Source organism: Furipterus horrens, unplaced genomic scaffold (assembly GCF_987537825.1).
Source record: "Furipterus horrens unplaced genomic scaffold, mFurHor1.1.pri manual_scaffold_17, whole genome shotgun sequence".
NCBI classification, from domain to species: domain Eukaryota; kingdom Metazoa; phylum Chordata; class Mammalia; order Chiroptera; family Furipteridae; genus Furipterus; species Furipterus horrens.
Genome location: NW_028327187.1, coordinates 23,244,100 through 23,263,680, shown reverse-complemented (window position 1 = coordinate 23,263,680; position 19,581 = coordinate 23,244,100). Strand labels below are relative to the sequence as shown.

Below are 19,581 nucleotides of genomic sequence, written 5' to 3'. Positions count from 1 at the left end.
TACCAGCAACCTCTGCCCTCTGTGGAGGATCTGCTGTGCATGGGCAGGGTAGTGGTGCTCTGACATGGTCTGTAGCTGTCCACTGGGTGCGCTGGCCCTGTGGTTTTCTAGATGGTGCAGGGCAAGGTCAGCCCCCACTTGTGCTTGCCTGGGGCACCCTGCCTGAGCTGTAAAGCAACCTGAGATGGCTGCTAGCTGTGCTGGACTTGGAGATTCCCAGGCGAAGCCAAGCTATGAATCTAGGCTGGCTGCTGCTAGTGCTGGGTCTGGGGCTCACTGTGGCCAGCTGTTGCTTGTTTAATAGGATTTAGGAAGTTGTGAAGCATGAGCCAAGACCAGCCATTCATATGGCAAAGCAGTTTGGGTGGGCCCATGAATTGGATGGGGTGGAGTCTCTGGGGATCTCCAAGGTGGGTCACACAGTATTAGCCAGGTTGATGGGGTCTCAAATATGGCACCAACTTGCTGGCTCTTTGAGGGGAGGGTTTAGAAAAGAGACAGTGGCCTCTGCTTGCCTTGATGCCAGACACTTCAGTTTCTCCCTGTATACCCACTGGTGCCTTTCAAGCTGCTATCCCAGTGCTGGAGCTCAGGGGGAGTGAGTCTGAGTAGGTGAGTCTGTGTGTGGGTTCTTTGAGAGGAACTGCCTGGGCCTCCGGCAGTTTTTGCAGCCAGAAGTTGTGGGGACTTATCTTCTTGGCACTGGCACCCTGGGCTGGGGGCCCTGGTGTGGGGCTTGGACTCTTCACTTTCGAGATAGCCCTCCCAAATTTTTATCCATCACACATGGGCGTGGGACCAGCCCGTTCTGCATGTGCATCCCTCCTTCCAGTCTTGATGGATGTGATTTCTTTAATTTTGTAGTTGTCAGACTTCCATTTATTTGATTTCTGATGGTTCTGAGTGATGGTTGTTCTGTATTTTAGTTGTAATTTTGGTGTGGTTGTATGAAGAGTTGAGCCATGTCTGCCTATATTGCATCTTGGTGGGAAGACTCATTGATTTCTTATATAACTATAATTCATTGTATCTACAGAGTTACTAAAATTTCTTTATATCTGATACCTAAATTTATCTTGATAAGCTAAGGATTTTAACATCTAAATCCAATGAAATATTTGTATCCTGTAATCCTTTCATTGAAACAGCCATATTTCTTTTTCAGATTAGTGATGATGAACCAGGTTACGACCTAGATTTATTCTGTATACCTAATCATTATGCTGAGGATTTGGAAAAGGTGTTTATTCCTCATGGACTAATTATGGACAGGTTAGTAAGATCTTAAAGTTTTTGTCATATTGATTTCAGGTGTCAGCAGTAGTTTTAAGTAATTGATATTTGATCATAACTGGACTAGCTTGTCAAATAATAGATGTTTTCTATTTTAAAAGCCCTCTTTACAGTAAGGGGAGGGCTTACTAATTACCCAAAATAAACCATGGTGTACTGGGAATCTGGAGGGAGCAGAATAAAGTAAACATTGAAAGGAGATTGGAAGAATGAACTCTAGTCACAGTCTTTGATTTCTCAACCCTGAACAGAGTAATCAGCTGAGGCTGAACCACATGAAGGCAAGGTCAGATTTTGATTATTATGCACATTTAGCTTGAAATTTTCCCCTTAAATGAATCGCAGGTAATAACTTGGTATTTAAATATTTGCCATGTGTGTCAGGTTATTTTTGGTTTTGATTTTAAAATTATAATTTTAGTACATGCTTATTGCGAAATATTCTAATAGTAGAGGCTATAAATAAGAGTAGAGTACTCTCAGCCTGTTGTGCATATTTCCTCCCTACCTACTGGCTATGCACATATACTATATGCAGATATACACATATATTTTAAACACATGGGTATGTACTATCATATAGGACTAAAATTTATTAGACATTTTTTCATATTAATATATCCAGAGCTATCCAATATATTTTAAAGGTGGCATAGCATTCCATTGTCTGGCTGTACCATAACCAATTTAACTAGTCCCCTATTGACGGTCATGCAAGATCTCTTCATTAATTTGCTTTTATAAACCATACTAGAAGGGAACACCCTTTTATACACCTTTGGGCGCTTGCTCAGCTTTGTCCACATGAAAATTCTGGGTCAAGGCGGAGGTGTTTATTGAATGTTTTGATATTGCCAAATTATTCTCCAGGAAGTTATGTTAATTTATACCCCCACTGGTATATGAGAGTTCTGTTTTCCTCACAATCTCTGGTAATATTGTATATTATCAAGGAAATTTCATTTAATCAGAATTTCCCAGTCTGATAAGTGAAAATGGCATATTTTAGACTGCATTTTAAAAATGTATTATAGATGTTATAATTTACCTGGCTTTTGAAGGTTTTTGAAATTTTTGTCTTTGCTTTATGAAGCAAGGTTATACTTTATGGGGGCAAAGGATGTATATTGTAGAAGTTTAATGCTTAAGGGATGTTTGTTATAAAGGTTACGTATATTTTTATTATAAATAAGTTTCTATTAAATTCCTAATTTTATTTCTGTAGGACCGAACGACTTGCTCGTGATGTGATGAAGGAGATGGGAGGCCATCACATTGTAGCTCTCTGTGTGCTCAAGGGGGGCTATAAATTCTTTGCTGACCTGCTGGATTACATCAAAGCACTGAACAGAAATAGTGATAGATCCATTCCTATGACTGTAGATTTTATCAGACTGAAAAGCTACTGTGTAAGTATAGTTAATATATGTTTATTCAATGAAAAAATTTAAAAAACAATGGCAACTATAGGTTTTTCTGTATGTTTTTGAAGCTTTGAAAACTATATTTAAATGTGCATTTCACTTGGTTGCAGTGAGATTTTCTAATATATTTACCAGTACTTTATATCCAAGCAAATATTGTCTTTTTCAGACTAGTCACATTAGAGGTTATATACTTATTTTAAAGGTTTTTTATTTTTATTTTTTGTTTCATCGTTTGGGTTTTTTAAAACCCCTTTTAGGAATTGCTATTGGGACTTGGGTGATAGTTTTTTGACTATATTTACTGGTGGAAGATGTCTTCTCTGGAGATAGATTGGTTTGTGCGGAAGTTGTTCTAGTTCTGATAAATAAGGTGGGTCAACAATTATTTTCTAGAAAGCTCCTAAGGAATGGGAGCATTGGCACATTGAAGAAACCACTTTTGATTCACAGGTACTCTGCCTGTGTTACATGATCTCAAATGCTTCTGAATATTGACACTGGAATGATCAAGATCAATGTGATCTTTACACATGAATTTCATCATTACAATTTCTTTAATCATGTGAATGTTTAATTTTTATTTCTTCATACTGTTGCTTTGTTTCTGGTTGAAAATAGCAGTGTAGTTCCTGTGAGTTACTGTTTTCCTTAAAAATGGGATTTCTTCTAGCTTCTTCAAAGGTTAGCATAAATGCTTAGCCTTTGCTGTTTCATGAATCAATATTGTAGTACATCTTTGTAGAAACTCACCTTATGTTTACATTTTCATTGAGAATAAGACCACTTATCTACATTTAACTTTCAACCTTCATTCTCTTTGTTAATCACTTTTATTTGACCCAAGTCTTTGACCTGGGTGATTAAACAGCCAGTTAACGATTATAGACAGTTTCCCTATCCCATTAAAACCATTTATAGCCCTGGCTGCTGTGCTCAGTGGATTGAGTGGCGGCCTGTGAGCCAGGTGTCGCTGGTTCGATTCCCAGTCAGGGCACATGACTAGGTTGCACGTCAGATCCCCAGTTGGGGGCACGAGTGAGAGACAACCACACAGTGATGCTTCTCTCCCTCTCTTTCTCCTTTCCCTTCTCTCTAAAAATAAATAAATAAACAAAAAAATAAATATTTTTTACAAACCATTTATGCTCATACATCATGACATTACTTCATATTTATAAGCTCCTTTTAACTTGTCGGTCTTGTTTGAATTAAAGACATGTTTAAATACAAAATTTGGATTTTTACTCAACATAAAAGTTATTTATTTATTTATTTTGCTGGTTTAAACTAAGATTTAATTTTAGACAGTATAGTTACCAACGGTATAGCTGCTCAGTTTTTAATATATTGTTGCTTAGAGTCAAAACATGTACTTACAGTCCATGGTATGATTTTTCTTTGATCTTCTTAAGCACCCCACCCACGCATACATAAAAATTAATCTTGTTGCTTTATGACTGATACTTCAGTCCTCTGGCAAATTGGACAGAATGTTCTTTCTTTGAAAAGCAAACTCATAAAAACAAGTTTTTAAACCAGTTTTTTGAAAGTATTTTATAGCTGTAAGAGCAATTTGAAGAAAAGGAACAATTTGACATTTTAATTCCATTCTCTACTTTTAGTTTTTTTTCTTATTAGTTTTAGATCTTAGAGGATTATTAAGCTCTTAAACATAAGCAAAACAGGTTTTAGTTTAATTTTCTCATAGAGGAAAATAATATCTGTTCTGTTTTATGTGAAATTCTGTCTGGATTTACTGCTAAGCAATAGAAATTAAGAAAAAAATTCAGGTGCTTTAATTTTTCAGTTTGTTGTGAAAGATATTCACATGTCCATATAAAAAACCAGGCAACTTAATTTGATAAAGTTGTAAAATGGAAATTTAATATTGCAGTGGCAGTAACATTGATGTTAGTATGGTTTTACATGCTGACCTTGACCAGTTTGAAATAGTGAATTAAACATTGACTGATCTTTACTAATCCTAAAGAAATGCTCCATGAGCTGTTAAATAATTACTGGAATGTATAAAGAGCCATTGGAATGTCAACACACCCAATTTAGTCTTTTTTCAGAATAAAAATTGCATTTTTCTGATTTAAAAAACACATTTATTATAAAAACATACAGCCACAAAAATTATAAAAGAGATAAGTCACCCTAAATTTCGCTACCACTTTTATTTCTAATATTCTAATGAATTTTTTCTTTGAATACACACATGTATATTATAGTTTACCTACTGTTTATTAAAGAAGCTAGGCAGGATTTTATTTGCTTAGTGCCTAGATGGGAAATTGGGGATTCCAAATATCATATTTATTAATGCTAAGATATCACTGATTTTAAAGCTTAGCACTGTTTTTTACTGTTAAGAAAAAAAGACAATACTTGTTGGTTATGGTAGTAAGTTGTGATCAGTTGTAGTGTGTCGATTTCAGAGGTATTATAATGTGAATCTGCATCTTAGTACAATGAAATGTTAGAACTATATATTCAGTGCCCTTTTCTATTCCTAAAGCTCTGTGCTTTTCAGAAAAATTAAACAATTGATATATATGGAAATGTATTTTCTCTATTGTGAGTTCAATTTTGTAGTAATTTTTTTTAAACTAGAATAGATTAATAAGAAATGATGAGGCTTCAGGAGGAAACGTTGTTAGATGAATACATTTTTTTGTGGAGATATTTTTGTGTGGGCCTTAAGAAAAGGGAAAATTAACCTGTTGTTGTTATTGTTTAACATTTTAAAAAATCTCCATGTACATTTGAGAACAATGATGTATAGAGGATTTAATTGCCTTTCCCAAGATCACACAGGTCTTTGCTTTGAACCCAGGCCCTTAACTCTGTGCAGAACTCAGAGTTTTATTTGGGAAAACTTTTAACTGAATTGGATCCTCTACTATGGGCTTCCTATTATTGTCATTCCCTACTATTCAGAAGTTTACATGCAAACAAAATTCATTTCACCAATTATGGAGTTTTTCACTCAGTTGCAGTCAAGCTGTGTAAAACTATAACTTTCAGTCTTGATCTTAGAAGTTGCTTGATTGGGCTATCTGTTTAATATATCAAAGATGCAAATTACTTTATTGTAATTTGTAAGAACATGGCTATTTGGGTTTGTTAAAGTAAATGCAGAAACTACTGTATTGCAGTTGTTTCTTTTTTTAAAGGTTTTATTTATTTATTTTTAGAGAGAGGGGAATGGAGGGGGAGGAAGAAGGAGAGGAATATTTATTGCTTACCTTTCGAACGGCCTGGACCAGGGACCAAACCAATGACCCAGGCATGTACCCTGACTGGGAATCAGACAAGTGACCTTTTGCTTTGTGGGATTATGCCCAACTACCTGAGCCACACAAGTCAAGACTATTGCAGTAGTTTCTTAATGTGTCTCTTAGAAGATATCAGTAGCTTTCAGTCTGACCTTTTTCTCTGTATTTAGTCAATTGCTTTTGAGGTATGCTTTCTTCTCCAGAACAGTTGAAGTTAAAGATATGCATCTCTTTAAATTTGACACTAGATAATGTAAAGCTTATCTTCTATAAATTTATGTCTATCTGTATGTATATGAAGCTAGTGAAGTGACTTATACCTTTCTCCTACTTTTTGTTTAGTTTATTTAAATTGGCAGGAATAGTGATATATACTATCTGTGGTATAAGGAAACTTTAACAGAACTAGAGTCAGAGTAGACTTTTTAGCCCTTTCCTATGGATTTTTACTTTGATGTGGTCCTTGTTCGGCAACAGAAGTTTTATATAAGCACCCTGATTCTTACAACATAAAGGCAGAATTCAAGTTTGGTCCTGTGAAACTACAGATTTTGTGATAAATTAAGGAAATAGATTGATTCACTTAGTAAGCATGTATTGATCATCTGTTGTATGCAAGGTACTATCTTGGGCCATGAAAAGTGGTTCTGTTGAATACATTTATTATATCAGATCCTAGTCCCAAATCAGACATGGAATGAAAAGCATAAAGATAGGATGCAATAACTTCTGAAAGTTTGAAAATGGTATACTTGAAAATGCTAGGTATTAAATATCAGTAATATTCAATCTTTTCTGGTGTTATGTTATTGCTAGGTGGTAACTTTGATTTAATTAGAGCAGTGCTCACAAATAGAACTTTCTGTAATGATACAAATAATCTATACTTGCTGTCCAATACAGAGTCACTAGCCACATGTGGTGGCTGTTGAGCACTTGAAATATGTCTTTTACAACTCCATTCTAGGGTCCTGAAAGAATGATCTGAAGTTCACTGCAAAAAGCAAGCTCTGCATAGTGATAAGCCACTAAATGTTAAGGCCAGACTTTCTGGGACCCCAGCCTTGGTAATTGGCCTCTCTACATCTTCTCCTTATGGCCTCAATCTCTTTGTTCCAGTCATTATTTTGCCAGCTCATTTATTATGTATTTTTACACAGCTTTCTCTCTTTTCCTATACCAGGCTGCAGTTCTTTTTTACTACTTAGGGGTTTTCAAAATTTCTAGTTATAAACAAATAGAAATACAGTATTCTCTCACTTATCGCGGGTATTACATTCTAGACACACACCCCCATGAAGTAGGAACCTTACATTTATTCTACACTCTTAAACCTACGTAACTTTAACAACGTAGGTATACAGTACCGCAAAATCCCACAATAGAGCGAAAAATCCACGATAAATAATTAAATACAATATTTTTAAAAATTCCACAATACAGTGAGGCCACGATCAGTGAACCGCGATATAGAGAGGGGCTACTGTAAACACAGTTCCTTTCTGTTTTCTTTCTCATTTTTTCACCTGGACTCAAGAAAGATAGACAAAATGGAAACACAAGTGCTAAGGGTATGAGTTTGTAACCCAGATTGCTTCTCTGGGAATTTTATGTAGTTCACAGTGACACTCTGAGTTAAGGACAGATTGGGTTCTCTGGCTGGGAGGAAAGAGGAGGAGTGATGATAAGAGAAGAAAGGGGAACTTGGGGCAGGGGAGAAGGTATTTCCCCTCTACTGTGTCAGTCCTATTATCTCAAGATGAGGCACAAAAGGAACACTCAGTAATGTAATGAAGCAGGGGTACAGTGGGAAGTTGTTCCAGACAGGACGGGATGGAGAGAGGGAAATTCTTCTGGTGGGGTAATTGGATGCCATTTATATGTAATTTGAGCACTTATTACCTGTGTTCTAGCACACTGGATTGCAACATTTTTCTTAAATGAATCTTCTTTATTAGCCTACATTAGAAGATGGCTATGTTTCCATGAAAAAAAAGCCTCAGAAGAGAATTGGTTCAAGCTAAAAACCTTAGGGCAAACAGGAATATAGAGATTTGGAAAGCTAGTGAAGCAGCCGTGTCTTGTATGCTTTGAGTTCTCTTGTCTCTTTCCCTGTCACCATAGCCTTTGGGTCACATGGTTTTTCATGTCTCCATACTTTTTAGTTCTCAGATCTTGAATCCTTTTCTCTGTGAAAGAGAATCCATTGAAGTTGGGCTGTAATACCAAATTTCTACAGAAGATGTCACTATTTTAACTTGATTTACAGTGTAAATCATTTCCTTTGAGTCACTCTTATTGAAAGCTTCAGGTTTTGTACAGTTTTTTTCTATTAATCAATTCTCTGTATTTGAAACTCTAGGTTTTAAGTTAGTTAGCATAAAGGGTATGCATAACTTCCTTAAAATTAGAAGTAATATGAAATATTTTTTAATATCAGAAGTCATACTTATATCTTCTGTTTAGTTTGCAACACTTAACAGTATTGGCACATTGCTCTACTACTAGTGGTTTTTAATTATCATTGTTCCATGTCAGTTTGAATAGATTATCAGATTCTTTTCAATAGGTACATGGTATTTACTTTATGTGGATGGACTTAATTTAAACATTCTCTGTTAAAAGACATGTTGGTGGTCTCCAGTATTTTTTTTTAATTATTATTTGTTTGTTTGTTTATTTATTTATTTTTAGAGAGAGGGAAAAGGAGAAAGACAGGGAGAGAAACATCACTGTGTGGTTGCCTCTCACTCGCGCCCCCAACTGGGGACCTGACGTGCAACCTAGTCATGTGCCCTGACTGGGAATCGAACAAGTGACACTTGGCTCACAGGCCAATGCTCAATCCACTGAGTCACAGCAGCTAGGGCTTCCAGTATTTCTTTTTTATAAACCGTTGATACAGTGAACTTCCTTGTATGTACCTTTGCATACTTGTGTTTTTATGGCATCAATTTCTGGAAGTGGATTGCTGGGGCAAATGGCACGTATATTTACAATTTTAATAGGTATAGGTATATTGTTTTCAAAAGAAGTTGTACCAATATAAATTGGTACTCTCACCAACAAGAGGGCTTTTTTTTCTCTCTCACTTTTGCCCACATAATATCATCAGGCTTAAGTTTTGCCAGTGTGAATGGGTGAACAGTAGAATCACATTGTTTTAGCATTTGTTTCTCAGATAGATATAATTTTATATGTTATGGCCTTCTCTTCTGTGAATTGCCTGTTTGTGTTTGTTCTTCATTTTCCTATTGGGTTCTTATTGTTGGAGCCCAATGTATAATAGAAATATTTGTTATAAATCTTTTCTTTCAGCTTGGGTGCATATCATGCCTAGGTTTTTACTCCTTCTAAGAATGTGAAAATACTCTGTTTTCTTCCATTCTGCTTATGGCTTTATTTTTTACATTTAGATTTTAATCCATCTGGAATTTATTTTTGTGTATGCTGTGAGGTAGGGATCATACTTTACTTTTTTCCCAAGTGGATAACTAGTTGATCAAACATCATTTATTAAATAATTAATCTTCTACTTACTGACTTGAAATACCATCTTTATCATATACTAAATCCTCATATATTTCTGGATCTGTTTCTGGGCTCTATTTTGTTCCTTGATTTCTTTGTCTGTTATTGTGCTGGTACAGCATCGTTGTTATTGCTGTAGCTTTGATATGGTTTGCTCTCTGGTAGGGCAACTCCAAGCTCTTTTGTTCACCTGCTCTTTCACTTCAGTTTTCTGTCTTGAATCCAGTCCAGCCACATTGTGATCATTATCATCACCCACTGCAGTGGGTGTGGAGCATTCTCCTTTGAAACTCCTGTAAGAGTTTCTTCTGGATTCTGTGATACCAGAAAACTGGGAGCCTGAGAGGTATGCCTTAAAGGACTACTGATCAGACTTCATTTCCCAGACTCTGCTAAAGATGACCTGGACCTGGGCTAGACTTTTCAGGGCAATAATCTTTGGAGTTGGGTGTGAGATAGACCAGACCCTTCGACCTACTTGACTTATGGGAATGGTCTAGGGCCAGAACCAGACACCTGCCATGCTAATAACTTCTCTTGTGGTTCAGAAATTACTGTGACTGGAGGGGGGTGGCTGCTATAATACGGCCCACTTGAAAATGGGTGAACCCTATTTTTACGACTCCTAAAGCCTCAAGTAATGGTTAATTAGGACTTTTTAATTTTTACTAATCTCTAGTTGAAAGTTACCTAGTCATTCATTTCTAGAAACATAATTCTTATAATGTGTTCATAATGCTATTAGATAGCTAACTTCTTAAATCTTCTAGTTCCCATTTGATAATATGAAATGTGTGTGTACACACAAGAATGTACATATATATTTATATCCTTTTTTTTAAATAGAATGATCAGTCGACAGGGGACATAAAAGTAATTGGTGGAGATGATCTCTCAGCTTTAACTGGAAAGGTATGTATCTTGAAGGGGAAGAAAAGAGCCCTTTATGCCAAGAGTCAATTAGTAACACTGTCAATCAATCACTAAGAGGCAATTTACAGAGCTACTTATGCACATAAATGAGGACTATTTAACCATAAGAAGCAATCTAGGTTAGGTATCTTTCTTTAGGTCATATAGCAGAAAGGCAGTGGAATCCAACGTTAAATTTAAAAGTCCATGTTGCCAAGTATTGCTGTCTGCCTCTGTGGGGATCTAATTTGGGATCCTTCAAAAATATATATATGGGGAGAAAGACAGTCTTCTTTATAAAAATAGACTGACATAATTTCTTAAAAGATAGAGAAGCAGTATAATGTAATGGCTAAAAGTGTGAGTTCTGGAGCTGGACAGCTTTGATTCAAAGCCTGGCTCAGTATTTCCTAACATATGACCTTGGGCAGTTTATTTAACGTCTGTCTGCCATGTGTAAGGTGGGGATGATAATGGCATTCACCTCATAGAGTTAAGAGAATTATGTGAAACAGTGCATGTAGAGTTCTTACAACAGTTTCTGGTAGTTAGGACACCCAGTAAATTCAAACGTACAATTATTGTAAGAAATCTCAAAAAAGAGTTTTCTTTAAAAAAACAACATCAGAATTCTTCCAGTACAGACAATTGGCTGATATAAAGATGTCTGAGTATTTTTCTTCTGGTACAATGAAATGTTTTTTGAGTAACCAATGATAAATGATAGAATGCTATGTCTTTAAGCTGCCAGTTTTTTTAAACTTATAGACACTGTGCCAAATATAAAGGCATAATTTTAAAGTTTGAGAAGAATTAGGTGAGGTGGATGTTATTATTCCCATTTTACAGATCAGTAAAGTAAGACTCAGCCAGGTTGAAGAACATGTTCAAACTCACACTGCCAGTAAGTGGTAGAGCTTGTTTTTGAATCTTGGTCTGTCAGTCTCCAGACCTGGCTTTCTCATTTTAATGTTCACAGCTTATTTGACTGAGTATCTACAGTAGTCCCTCTCTATATTGCAGTTCACTTATCGTGGCCTCACTGTATCACGGGATTTTTAAAAATGTATTTAATTATTTATCGTGTATTTTCGCTATATCGGGGGATTTTGCGGTACTGTATACGTATGTTGTTAAAGTTACGTAGGTTTAAGAGTGTAGAATAAATGTAAAGTTCCTACTTTGTGGGAGGGTCTAGAACGTAATACCCGTGATAAGTGAGGGAACATTGTATAAGGAAATTTCAGCATGCAGCACTTGTGTCAAATTCTATGATCCCCTGTCAGAGTCATGCTAAACTAATGTTGTCCTCCTTAACATCTGTGGAAAACTTTTAAAGGAGAAATTATAATCTATTCATTTTTCCCCTCCCTGTCCATTCTATACACCACTGCCAGACCTATCTTCCTTCCCTTTCAGCATGCTTTGCCCATATTTTGAAACCCTTAGTCTTACAGTCAGTTTTTAGTGTTGTAGGGGGCCTAGACTTCTCCTTCAGTGATTTTGACCTTGCCTTTCCCACCTAATGGCTCTGTTCCACTATGTAGCTCTGTGATCTTAAAAGATCTCTGTTTCTAAAATAACTTTCTTTTCATGTTAGTTACAGTAAAGCATATGTATTGTGGGGAAAAAAATCAAGACATAAATTGGATGAAGTTATTTCTTGCTGGTTAGATTTTGGGTTATTTAGACTTTATATGTATCTTTTTGGGACACTGTGTGCGTGCAGATATGTATGTACATAAATGCCTCCCCTTTGAAATTAATGGATGAGAATAAGTGAAAATACCTCTTGAAATCTCTATTTACTGCTTGGCTATTTTTGTGACTTCAGGCAAGTCACTGCTCTCTGAGCTTCAATTTTTTAAAATTTATTAAGTAATGATGTAGCTATTTGATATAAAATAAGTTCTCAATAATGGTAGCAATTCTCATTCTTCTATTTCTTAAAAATAGTATTGATGTCTCTGCACTTTGATTTGTATAAACTGTCTCATACCACCAAAAGGCTATGATTATGACTTAAGGTTCTGCAGCTACTTAGTATTAGAGCCAATACTAGAATCTAGTTTTTCTGTCTCCTAATTCAGTGTTTTCAAACTATAACATCATCCCATGGTGCACATTGCTGCAGCAGTGAGCCACAGTTACTGATAGGAAAATGCCATCCTTCAGACGTGCTAGCTAGGGTAGAGAAAGTGTTGAGAAAGAATCACATAGGTGGTGAAACAATTATTGGTGTGTTAATTATTACATTCAGTTTTACTAAAGATTTAGATTGCAGTATCTTTTTTGAAAGATGTTAGTTGTGATATGAAGAAAGTAAATTATATATGAACTGTGGTAGTAATATGTATATTGTAAAGTACATGCAAAATTATAGTTTATGTAAATTGAGACTTTTAGAAAGTTCTACTTTTTCTTTCTTGCAATGCAATGGATCTTGTATGCCCTACTTTGGTAACTACTGACTTAGAAGAATGTATAGAACATTAAAATCCTGATGCTATACGTATGTGACAGAGAAATGAGAATGGAAATAAACAATATAGTATAGATCTTACACCAGTGATTATAACCAGTATGTGAAGTGCTACTTCATTCCTTTAACTAATATAAGAACAAATAGGACTCCTCTCTACCTTGGCAGTAATTCAATGGTATTTTCTCTAAGAGTTCTTCCAGCTATAAAATTCTGAGAGGTAGAAATTGGGGTGAGCGTTTATGGTGGGAGGAAGCAAAGATTGGTATCTTTCTTTAGTTTAGTCTAAGAATATGAATACATCCAGAAAATACAGGACAGTTTCAGTCTAATGAGTAAATGGGTTTTGAATTGGATTCCATTTGGTAAGTTAAACGCATCGTTTGGAATTATTTTCTAAATTATAGTTATTGAATTTTAGAGTCAAAACACATATTCAAATCCTTCATCTTACATGTGGGAAACTGAGGCTCAGAGAAGTTTTATGACTCGTCCAAGATTATACTTCTGTTTAAGTAATAAAAACTTTAAAAATGAACATATGGGTCAAATTTTATTTTAAAAAATTCCATTGCAGTGAAAATTTCATATTAAAGAGTTCCAAATCCCAACAGATGGAATTTGTTATGTTGTGATGTGAGTTATAATTAGAAACACTGTCTGATTCATTGTACTGATTTTCATTTCTCTTTTTCTTCTAGAATGTCTTGATTGTTGAAGTAAGTTCCCCATACTTTTAACATAGTGTTCATAATTTTCTAACTTAGTATGCACAGTCATAGAAGTGAGCTAGAAAAAAAATTCCTCTTATTCAATTTTAATGATGAGTTTGTGTTATAAGAGTGAGATTGGTTTTTTTGTCAAAAATACTCTGTAGTTTATTTGTACTGGATAATGGAAAAAAGTTTTGGAACATTCCTTATCCCTCTTTTTGGCTTGAAATTTTTCTTTCTTTTAAAGTTAATGTTTATTATTCACATGCATGTTTTTAATGCTTCTGTTCCATATATGTATCCATGTATTTTGATTTAAAAATTGATGTAGTGCCACACTATACATATTCTCTCCTGAAACTTGTTAGTCACTCAAAATTGGTTTTGAGGTTATTTGTGTTGACACATACAGAGTCAGTTGGCCTTAAAATGCCACATAGCATTGCAGTGTACGAATCAACCAACTTATACCCTACAAATAGCGAGTTTGCTTACAGTTTTTCCTACTACAACAGGGCTGCTAACAGCCTCCTTTTCATTTCCTGGCGTACATTTGTGTGAATTCCTTTTAGATATCAACACTTAGAAGTAGAATGACTGGGTTGTAGAATTTGTGCATTTTCAATTATACTATTATTGCCAAATGATTCATCAAAGTGGTATATACTTTATACTCCCACTGATGGAATAAGTTCTCATTCTTTTATGTAAAATGGTTTAAGGCTTAAGAGCAACAGTAACCTCAAATTAATTTTTTGCTTTTAAGGTTTTTAGAAACTATAGCTTGTAGATTATAAAATAAACAAATGACACTCTTCAGAGGTTTTGTGTACATGACTATCCCTGGGAATGAGTTGCTTTCTTAAAATGTACCTTCATTAATTTCACTTCAGATTGGTTCTTTTTTTTCTGGGGTAATGCTGTCTAAGAAATTACCACAAAATTAGCAGCTTAAAACAACACATATTTATTATCTCAGTTTCCGTGGGTCAGGAGCCCAAGTACAGGTTAGCTGGGTCCTCTGCTCTGGGTCTCATCACGCTGAATCAAGACTGGGGCTCCAATCTCACTTGTGATTTATGTTCCTCTTCCAAATTCATTCAGGTTGTTGGCAGAATTTAGTTCTTGTGGTTGCATGACTGAGGGCCCCATTTTCTTGCTGGTTGATGGCCAGGAGTTGCTCTCATCTCCTAAAGGCCATCCTCATGTCACACCACATGGCCCTCTCACATGGAAGCTGATGTCTTCAAAATCAGCAGAAGAATCTCTCTTCAGTCTATTACAATTATGTCTCACAATATAACCTAATCATCACAGGAGTGACCATCACATCTTTTTCACAATTTTCTTCATACTCAGCAAGAGGGGATTATTCCTGGTGTGTACACCAGGGGGCAGAAGTGTCTTGGAAGCTATCAGAATTCTGTCTGCCACAGCCCAGAAATCGACATTTTTCACAAGTCTCTAGCCCTGGTGTTTCTAATGATTCATAGACCCCACTTTGTGAAACGCTGCTTTATACCATTTGTAGAGTATTTTCACTGAAGAGCATTAGGGATATGGTTTAAGAAATATTTTCCCAATTACAGATGGGTTTGTTTTGAACAAATATATTTAAATAATATATATTTAATTACTACACATTATATTATAACTAATATATAATAAATATGTATTAAGTGATATAATATATATAATTTTCTATAAAAATATATGTTTAAATGTTATATACTTAATATATATAGGTATTTTAAATATATAAAATACATTTAAATAAATATACAGTAGTCCCTCTCTGTATCGTGGGTTACTTATCGCGGCCTCACTGTATCGTGGGATTTAAAAAAATATTATATTTAATTATTTATCGCGGATTTTTCGCTATATCGCAGGATTTTGCGGTACTGTGTACCTATGTTGTTAAAGTTACGTAGGTTTAAGAGTGTAGAATATGTCTAGGAATATAAGTAGTGTTTATAAAAGTGTGAAAAAGGTTAATACGGGAGTGGGAAAGGTTAATCAGAGACTGGGAACAGTTTATAAGTGTGTAGGAAGGGTTTATAAAGCCTTTATATATATATTTATTTATATATATATATATATATATATATATATAAATACTAAAATAAATGTAAGGTTCCTACTTCACAGATTTTCACCTATCGTGGGGGGGTCCAGAATGTAATACCCACGATAAGTGAGGAATACCGTATATTTAAATTAGTTGCTATTGACCTATTGGTGCCTACAAAATCCAGTCTGGAGGACCAGCATTGCTCCTGCTTGCAGAGAGCCAGATGATTTACAAATTCTAGAATATCTATTGTATGAATTGTAATGAGGAATACTGCACTGAAAAAAATGGCATTATTCCAGTTTTACATGAGGTTTGAGTATCTTGTGTTCATATAATAACTCTGAATTAAGTTATGATGGTATTATTTACCATTTAAATGTCTTTTTTTTTAAGGATATAATTGACACTGGCAAAACAATGCAAACCTTGCTTTCCTTGGTCAAGCAGCATAATCCGAAGATGGTGAAGGTCGCAAGGTATACTTATAACATTTTGTCATGGGATATTTTTTCATTTGCAAGAGGATGAAGTAATTGCTCCTTTGTAAGGGTAAATGTTCTCAATAGTTGCTTTATCTTCAAAAAGTAATGTAATCTTAAATAAAACTTAGTAGTATCCTTTGTAAATGATTGTGTATTTCTCTGATGCACAGTGATCTTGAGATTATTTTCATCTGCTTAGTGATCATTTGTATATCTTCTCTGGAATGGTTATCCATTTAAAGTATTGAAATTGCTTACAAAACGAGTTATAATCATGCCTTACAGATGGAGCTTTATTAAACATTCAGATCTATAGGCATATGAAGTGCTGAGGTCCCTGAACCCTTAGTACAGCTTGCACTGAGTTTGATGATACCTTTTCTGGAGTGTTCCTCAGTGAGTGAAGGTAGAGGGACAGGTTTTGCTGTGAGTAGTTTCGTTTTTTCTTTCTAAATGGAAAGTATTTAATTACTGGAAGGGAATCTTGAAGAACTTGATTAGATGATCCCTTGCAGGCTAAGACTTAGGCCAGTGGTGCTCAACTTCAGCTGCATATTGGAATTTCCTGAAAGTTCTAAAAAATCTGTTTGTGTCCCATCCCCAGTGATTCTGATGTCATTGGTCAGGGGTGTGGCCTGGGTATCTTGAGTGTTGTTTTGTTTTGTTTTTTAAAGTTCTCAGGTGATTCTCTTGTGCATTTAAGGTTGAGAATCAGTCTTAGGTCATTTCCAGCTCTTTAAATATATCAAGGAAGGTATGAAATCGTAAGTTTTACTGGGACTGCTTTTAACACATAGCAAGGCTTTCAAAGCACCATCTACAGCTTTCTTTAATGGCTAAAAATTTTAGCAGGTATAAATACTGCTTCCTTTAGCACGCTAGTTACTTTTTGACCTAAAGTTCCTCTTTGTAAGCAAAATATTAAAACTCTTGAAAGGTGGTGCTCACCTCTCCCACACCCTTTGTGGCTTAGTGATTGTATTTCCAGGGATTCTGGACTGGAAGCTCTTTTCTTTGCTCATTGGCACTCCCCACCTATTTATGCTCCTGACTAGCCGTCCTTCGATGAGTGCGTGGGTGCGTGGGTAGTCAGATGCAGTTCTCAGAACAGTCCATCATGTTCCAGGTGGAGATCAATCAAGGGCCTCATCTGGTGTGTGAACTCATTGCTGCTCCTGCCCAGTGATCCCTGTGATTCATTTAGCCCTCTGTTTCATAGTCTTTCTTTGGGTATGTTAAAACTGACCATGGCATAGTAAATGCAGATGAAGCCATGTTTTAGAGCATATAGATGTTCTCTTTTGTAATGATCTATAGTGTCTAAATATGTCACATATCACATTTTTTAAATTAACAGCTTGCTGGTAAAAAGGACCCCTCGAAGTGTTGGATATAGACCAGACTGTAAGTGAATCAGTTTTTGTCAATCATTTAACCATCATCTTTAACACAAACAAGTTTTATAAATGAAATGATTTAGAGTTACTTTAGAGAATATATGTAGTGAAGGCACATTTGATTTTAAAGTGATGTTTTCTATATCTAAGTGATGAATTATGATTCTTTTTAGTTGTTGGATTTGAAATTCCAGACAAGTTTGTTGTAGGATATGCCCTTGACTATAATGAATACTTCAGGGATTTGAATGTAAGTAAAACTTATTTTTCTCACTCTCATTTTTCAGAACCCATATAAAAATTTATGAAAGAGAATTGTTTTCTTTCCAGCACCTCATAATTCGAACAGACTGATGGTTCCCGTTAGTCACATAAAGATGTAGTCAAGTAAAGACATCCTTAGAGCTGGAACTTGGCCAGGCTAGGGTGACACTTCTTGCTGGCTGAAATAGTTGAACAGCTTTAATATACACTAACTGTCCCATTATTATTTCAGATGATAGATGTGGTCATAAGTAAGAAATAAATGAACTAGTTTAAGTCTTTTATTTCTCTGCCCTTCAAATACCTGCCTCCTACTCTGGAGGCAGAAGTCCCAAGAATGCATTTATAAACAGATGAAGAAGATTAGGAAGGCTGCACAGACTTCTGTTCGTTTAGTAAAAAAAAAAACAAAAGCCCTGCAGCATAATACTATTCATATAAGATATGCAGAATTCTGTTCTTGCCTTTTATTTCAGAATATACTTTTCTAATGTGAATTTCTGGATTTTTATTTTTTAGCATGTTTGTGTTATTAGTGAAACTGGAAAAGCAAAATACAAAGCCTAAGATGAGAGTTCAAGTTGAGTTTGGAAACATCTGGAATCCTATTGAAATCACCAGTAAAGTTATCAAATGTTCTAGTTCTGTGGCCAGCTGCTTAGTAGAACTTATTGCATGTATCTTCTATAAATTTTATCTGTTTTGTATTTTAGAAGTGTCAGTTGCTGCATTCCTGAACTCTTTATTTGCACTATGAGCCTAAAGACTATCAATTCCCTTTGGGTGGATTGTTATTTGAGTTGTGAATGAAAAATCTCTTAAACCACACCACTATTGAATGAAAATATTGAAATTGTATCTGTAAAAAACATTTAAAGAGAAGATATATTAGTTTTTAATTGGTATTTTAATTTTTATATATTCAGGAAAGTACAGAAGTAATTGAATATTGTTAATTATACCACTGTGTGTTTAGAAAAGTGAAAAGTAGTCAGGTTTTGTATCGATTACAGCATCTAAGAGATATTGTTATATCAGATAACCCATATGTCCTGGGATTATTTTAGTAGTGTTTCAGTGTTACTAACTGCATTTTCCCGCTTGTTCAGGTTATTTTCAGTGACTCTTTGTCAACAACAGTTCCTTTTAAATCAATGAATTCCAAAAATACTTTACCAACTTTTGAATTCTTCAGTGTAAAAATCCTTAAAATAAAGGCTGTCTCTTTAAAAGAAACTATGCATACCTATCATTTCTCTACAGATTAACCTAGTATAGTTTTCTTTTGGTTATTTTTTCCTTGTCTGTTAAGTTTTAGTAGCTAGTTTAATTGTAATCTTTACCAAGTTTGTGAATAATGATTATCTGGTAGAATGGATTGGCAGAGATAGCAAAATTCTTACCTGCTTCAGAGACATTAAATTTCAGACATATGGTATACCTTATTACATTTTACTATGCTAAAATAACGACTTTCTCTTGGAATGTTTTCGAAATTGTTTAGATTGCAGTCTCATCTGCATTGCAACTATTTGTTTCCAGACAGGTACTATTACCTTCTTTGTATAGATAATACTTTATTGACTATAAAGAACAACAACAACAAAGCGTTTTGTTTCCTGGAAGCAGGAAGAAAAGTTTTAAACAGAAAAAAACAAACAAACCCTATTAATTGCTTCTTTGTTCCAGGTAAGGTGTGAACTAGCAACCTTGTGAGCCATC

At 35.1% G+C, this 19,581-nt stretch overlaps 1 protein-coding gene across 2 annotated transcripts; it reads left to right on the top strand.

Annotated features, from left to right (window-relative positions):
• Positions 1-1,211: 1,211 nt before the first annotated feature.
• On the top strand, positions 1,212-19,089 carry HPRT1 (hypoxanthine phosphoribosyltransferase 1). 2 transcript variants are annotated; one of them, XM_090263932.1, is made up of 8 exons: positions 1,212-1,272; positions 2,519-2,702; positions 10,379-10,444; positions 13,628-13,645; positions 16,110-16,192; positions 17,556-17,602; positions 17,769-17,845; positions 18,379-19,089. In XM_090263932.1, the coding sequence occupies exons 1-8, from the start codon at positions 1,265-1,267 to the stop codon at positions 18,424-18,426; spliced, it is 531 nt and encodes a 176-aa protein (XP_090120058.1). In that variant the 5' UTR covers positions 1,212-1,264; the 3' UTR covers positions 18,427-19,089. The 2 variants fall into 2 exon arrangements, with proteins under 2 accessions (XP_090120058.1, XP_090120059.1); XM_090263933.1 differs by lacking the exon at positions 13,628-13,645.
• The last annotated feature ends 492 nt before the right edge of the window (positions 19,090-19,581 follow it).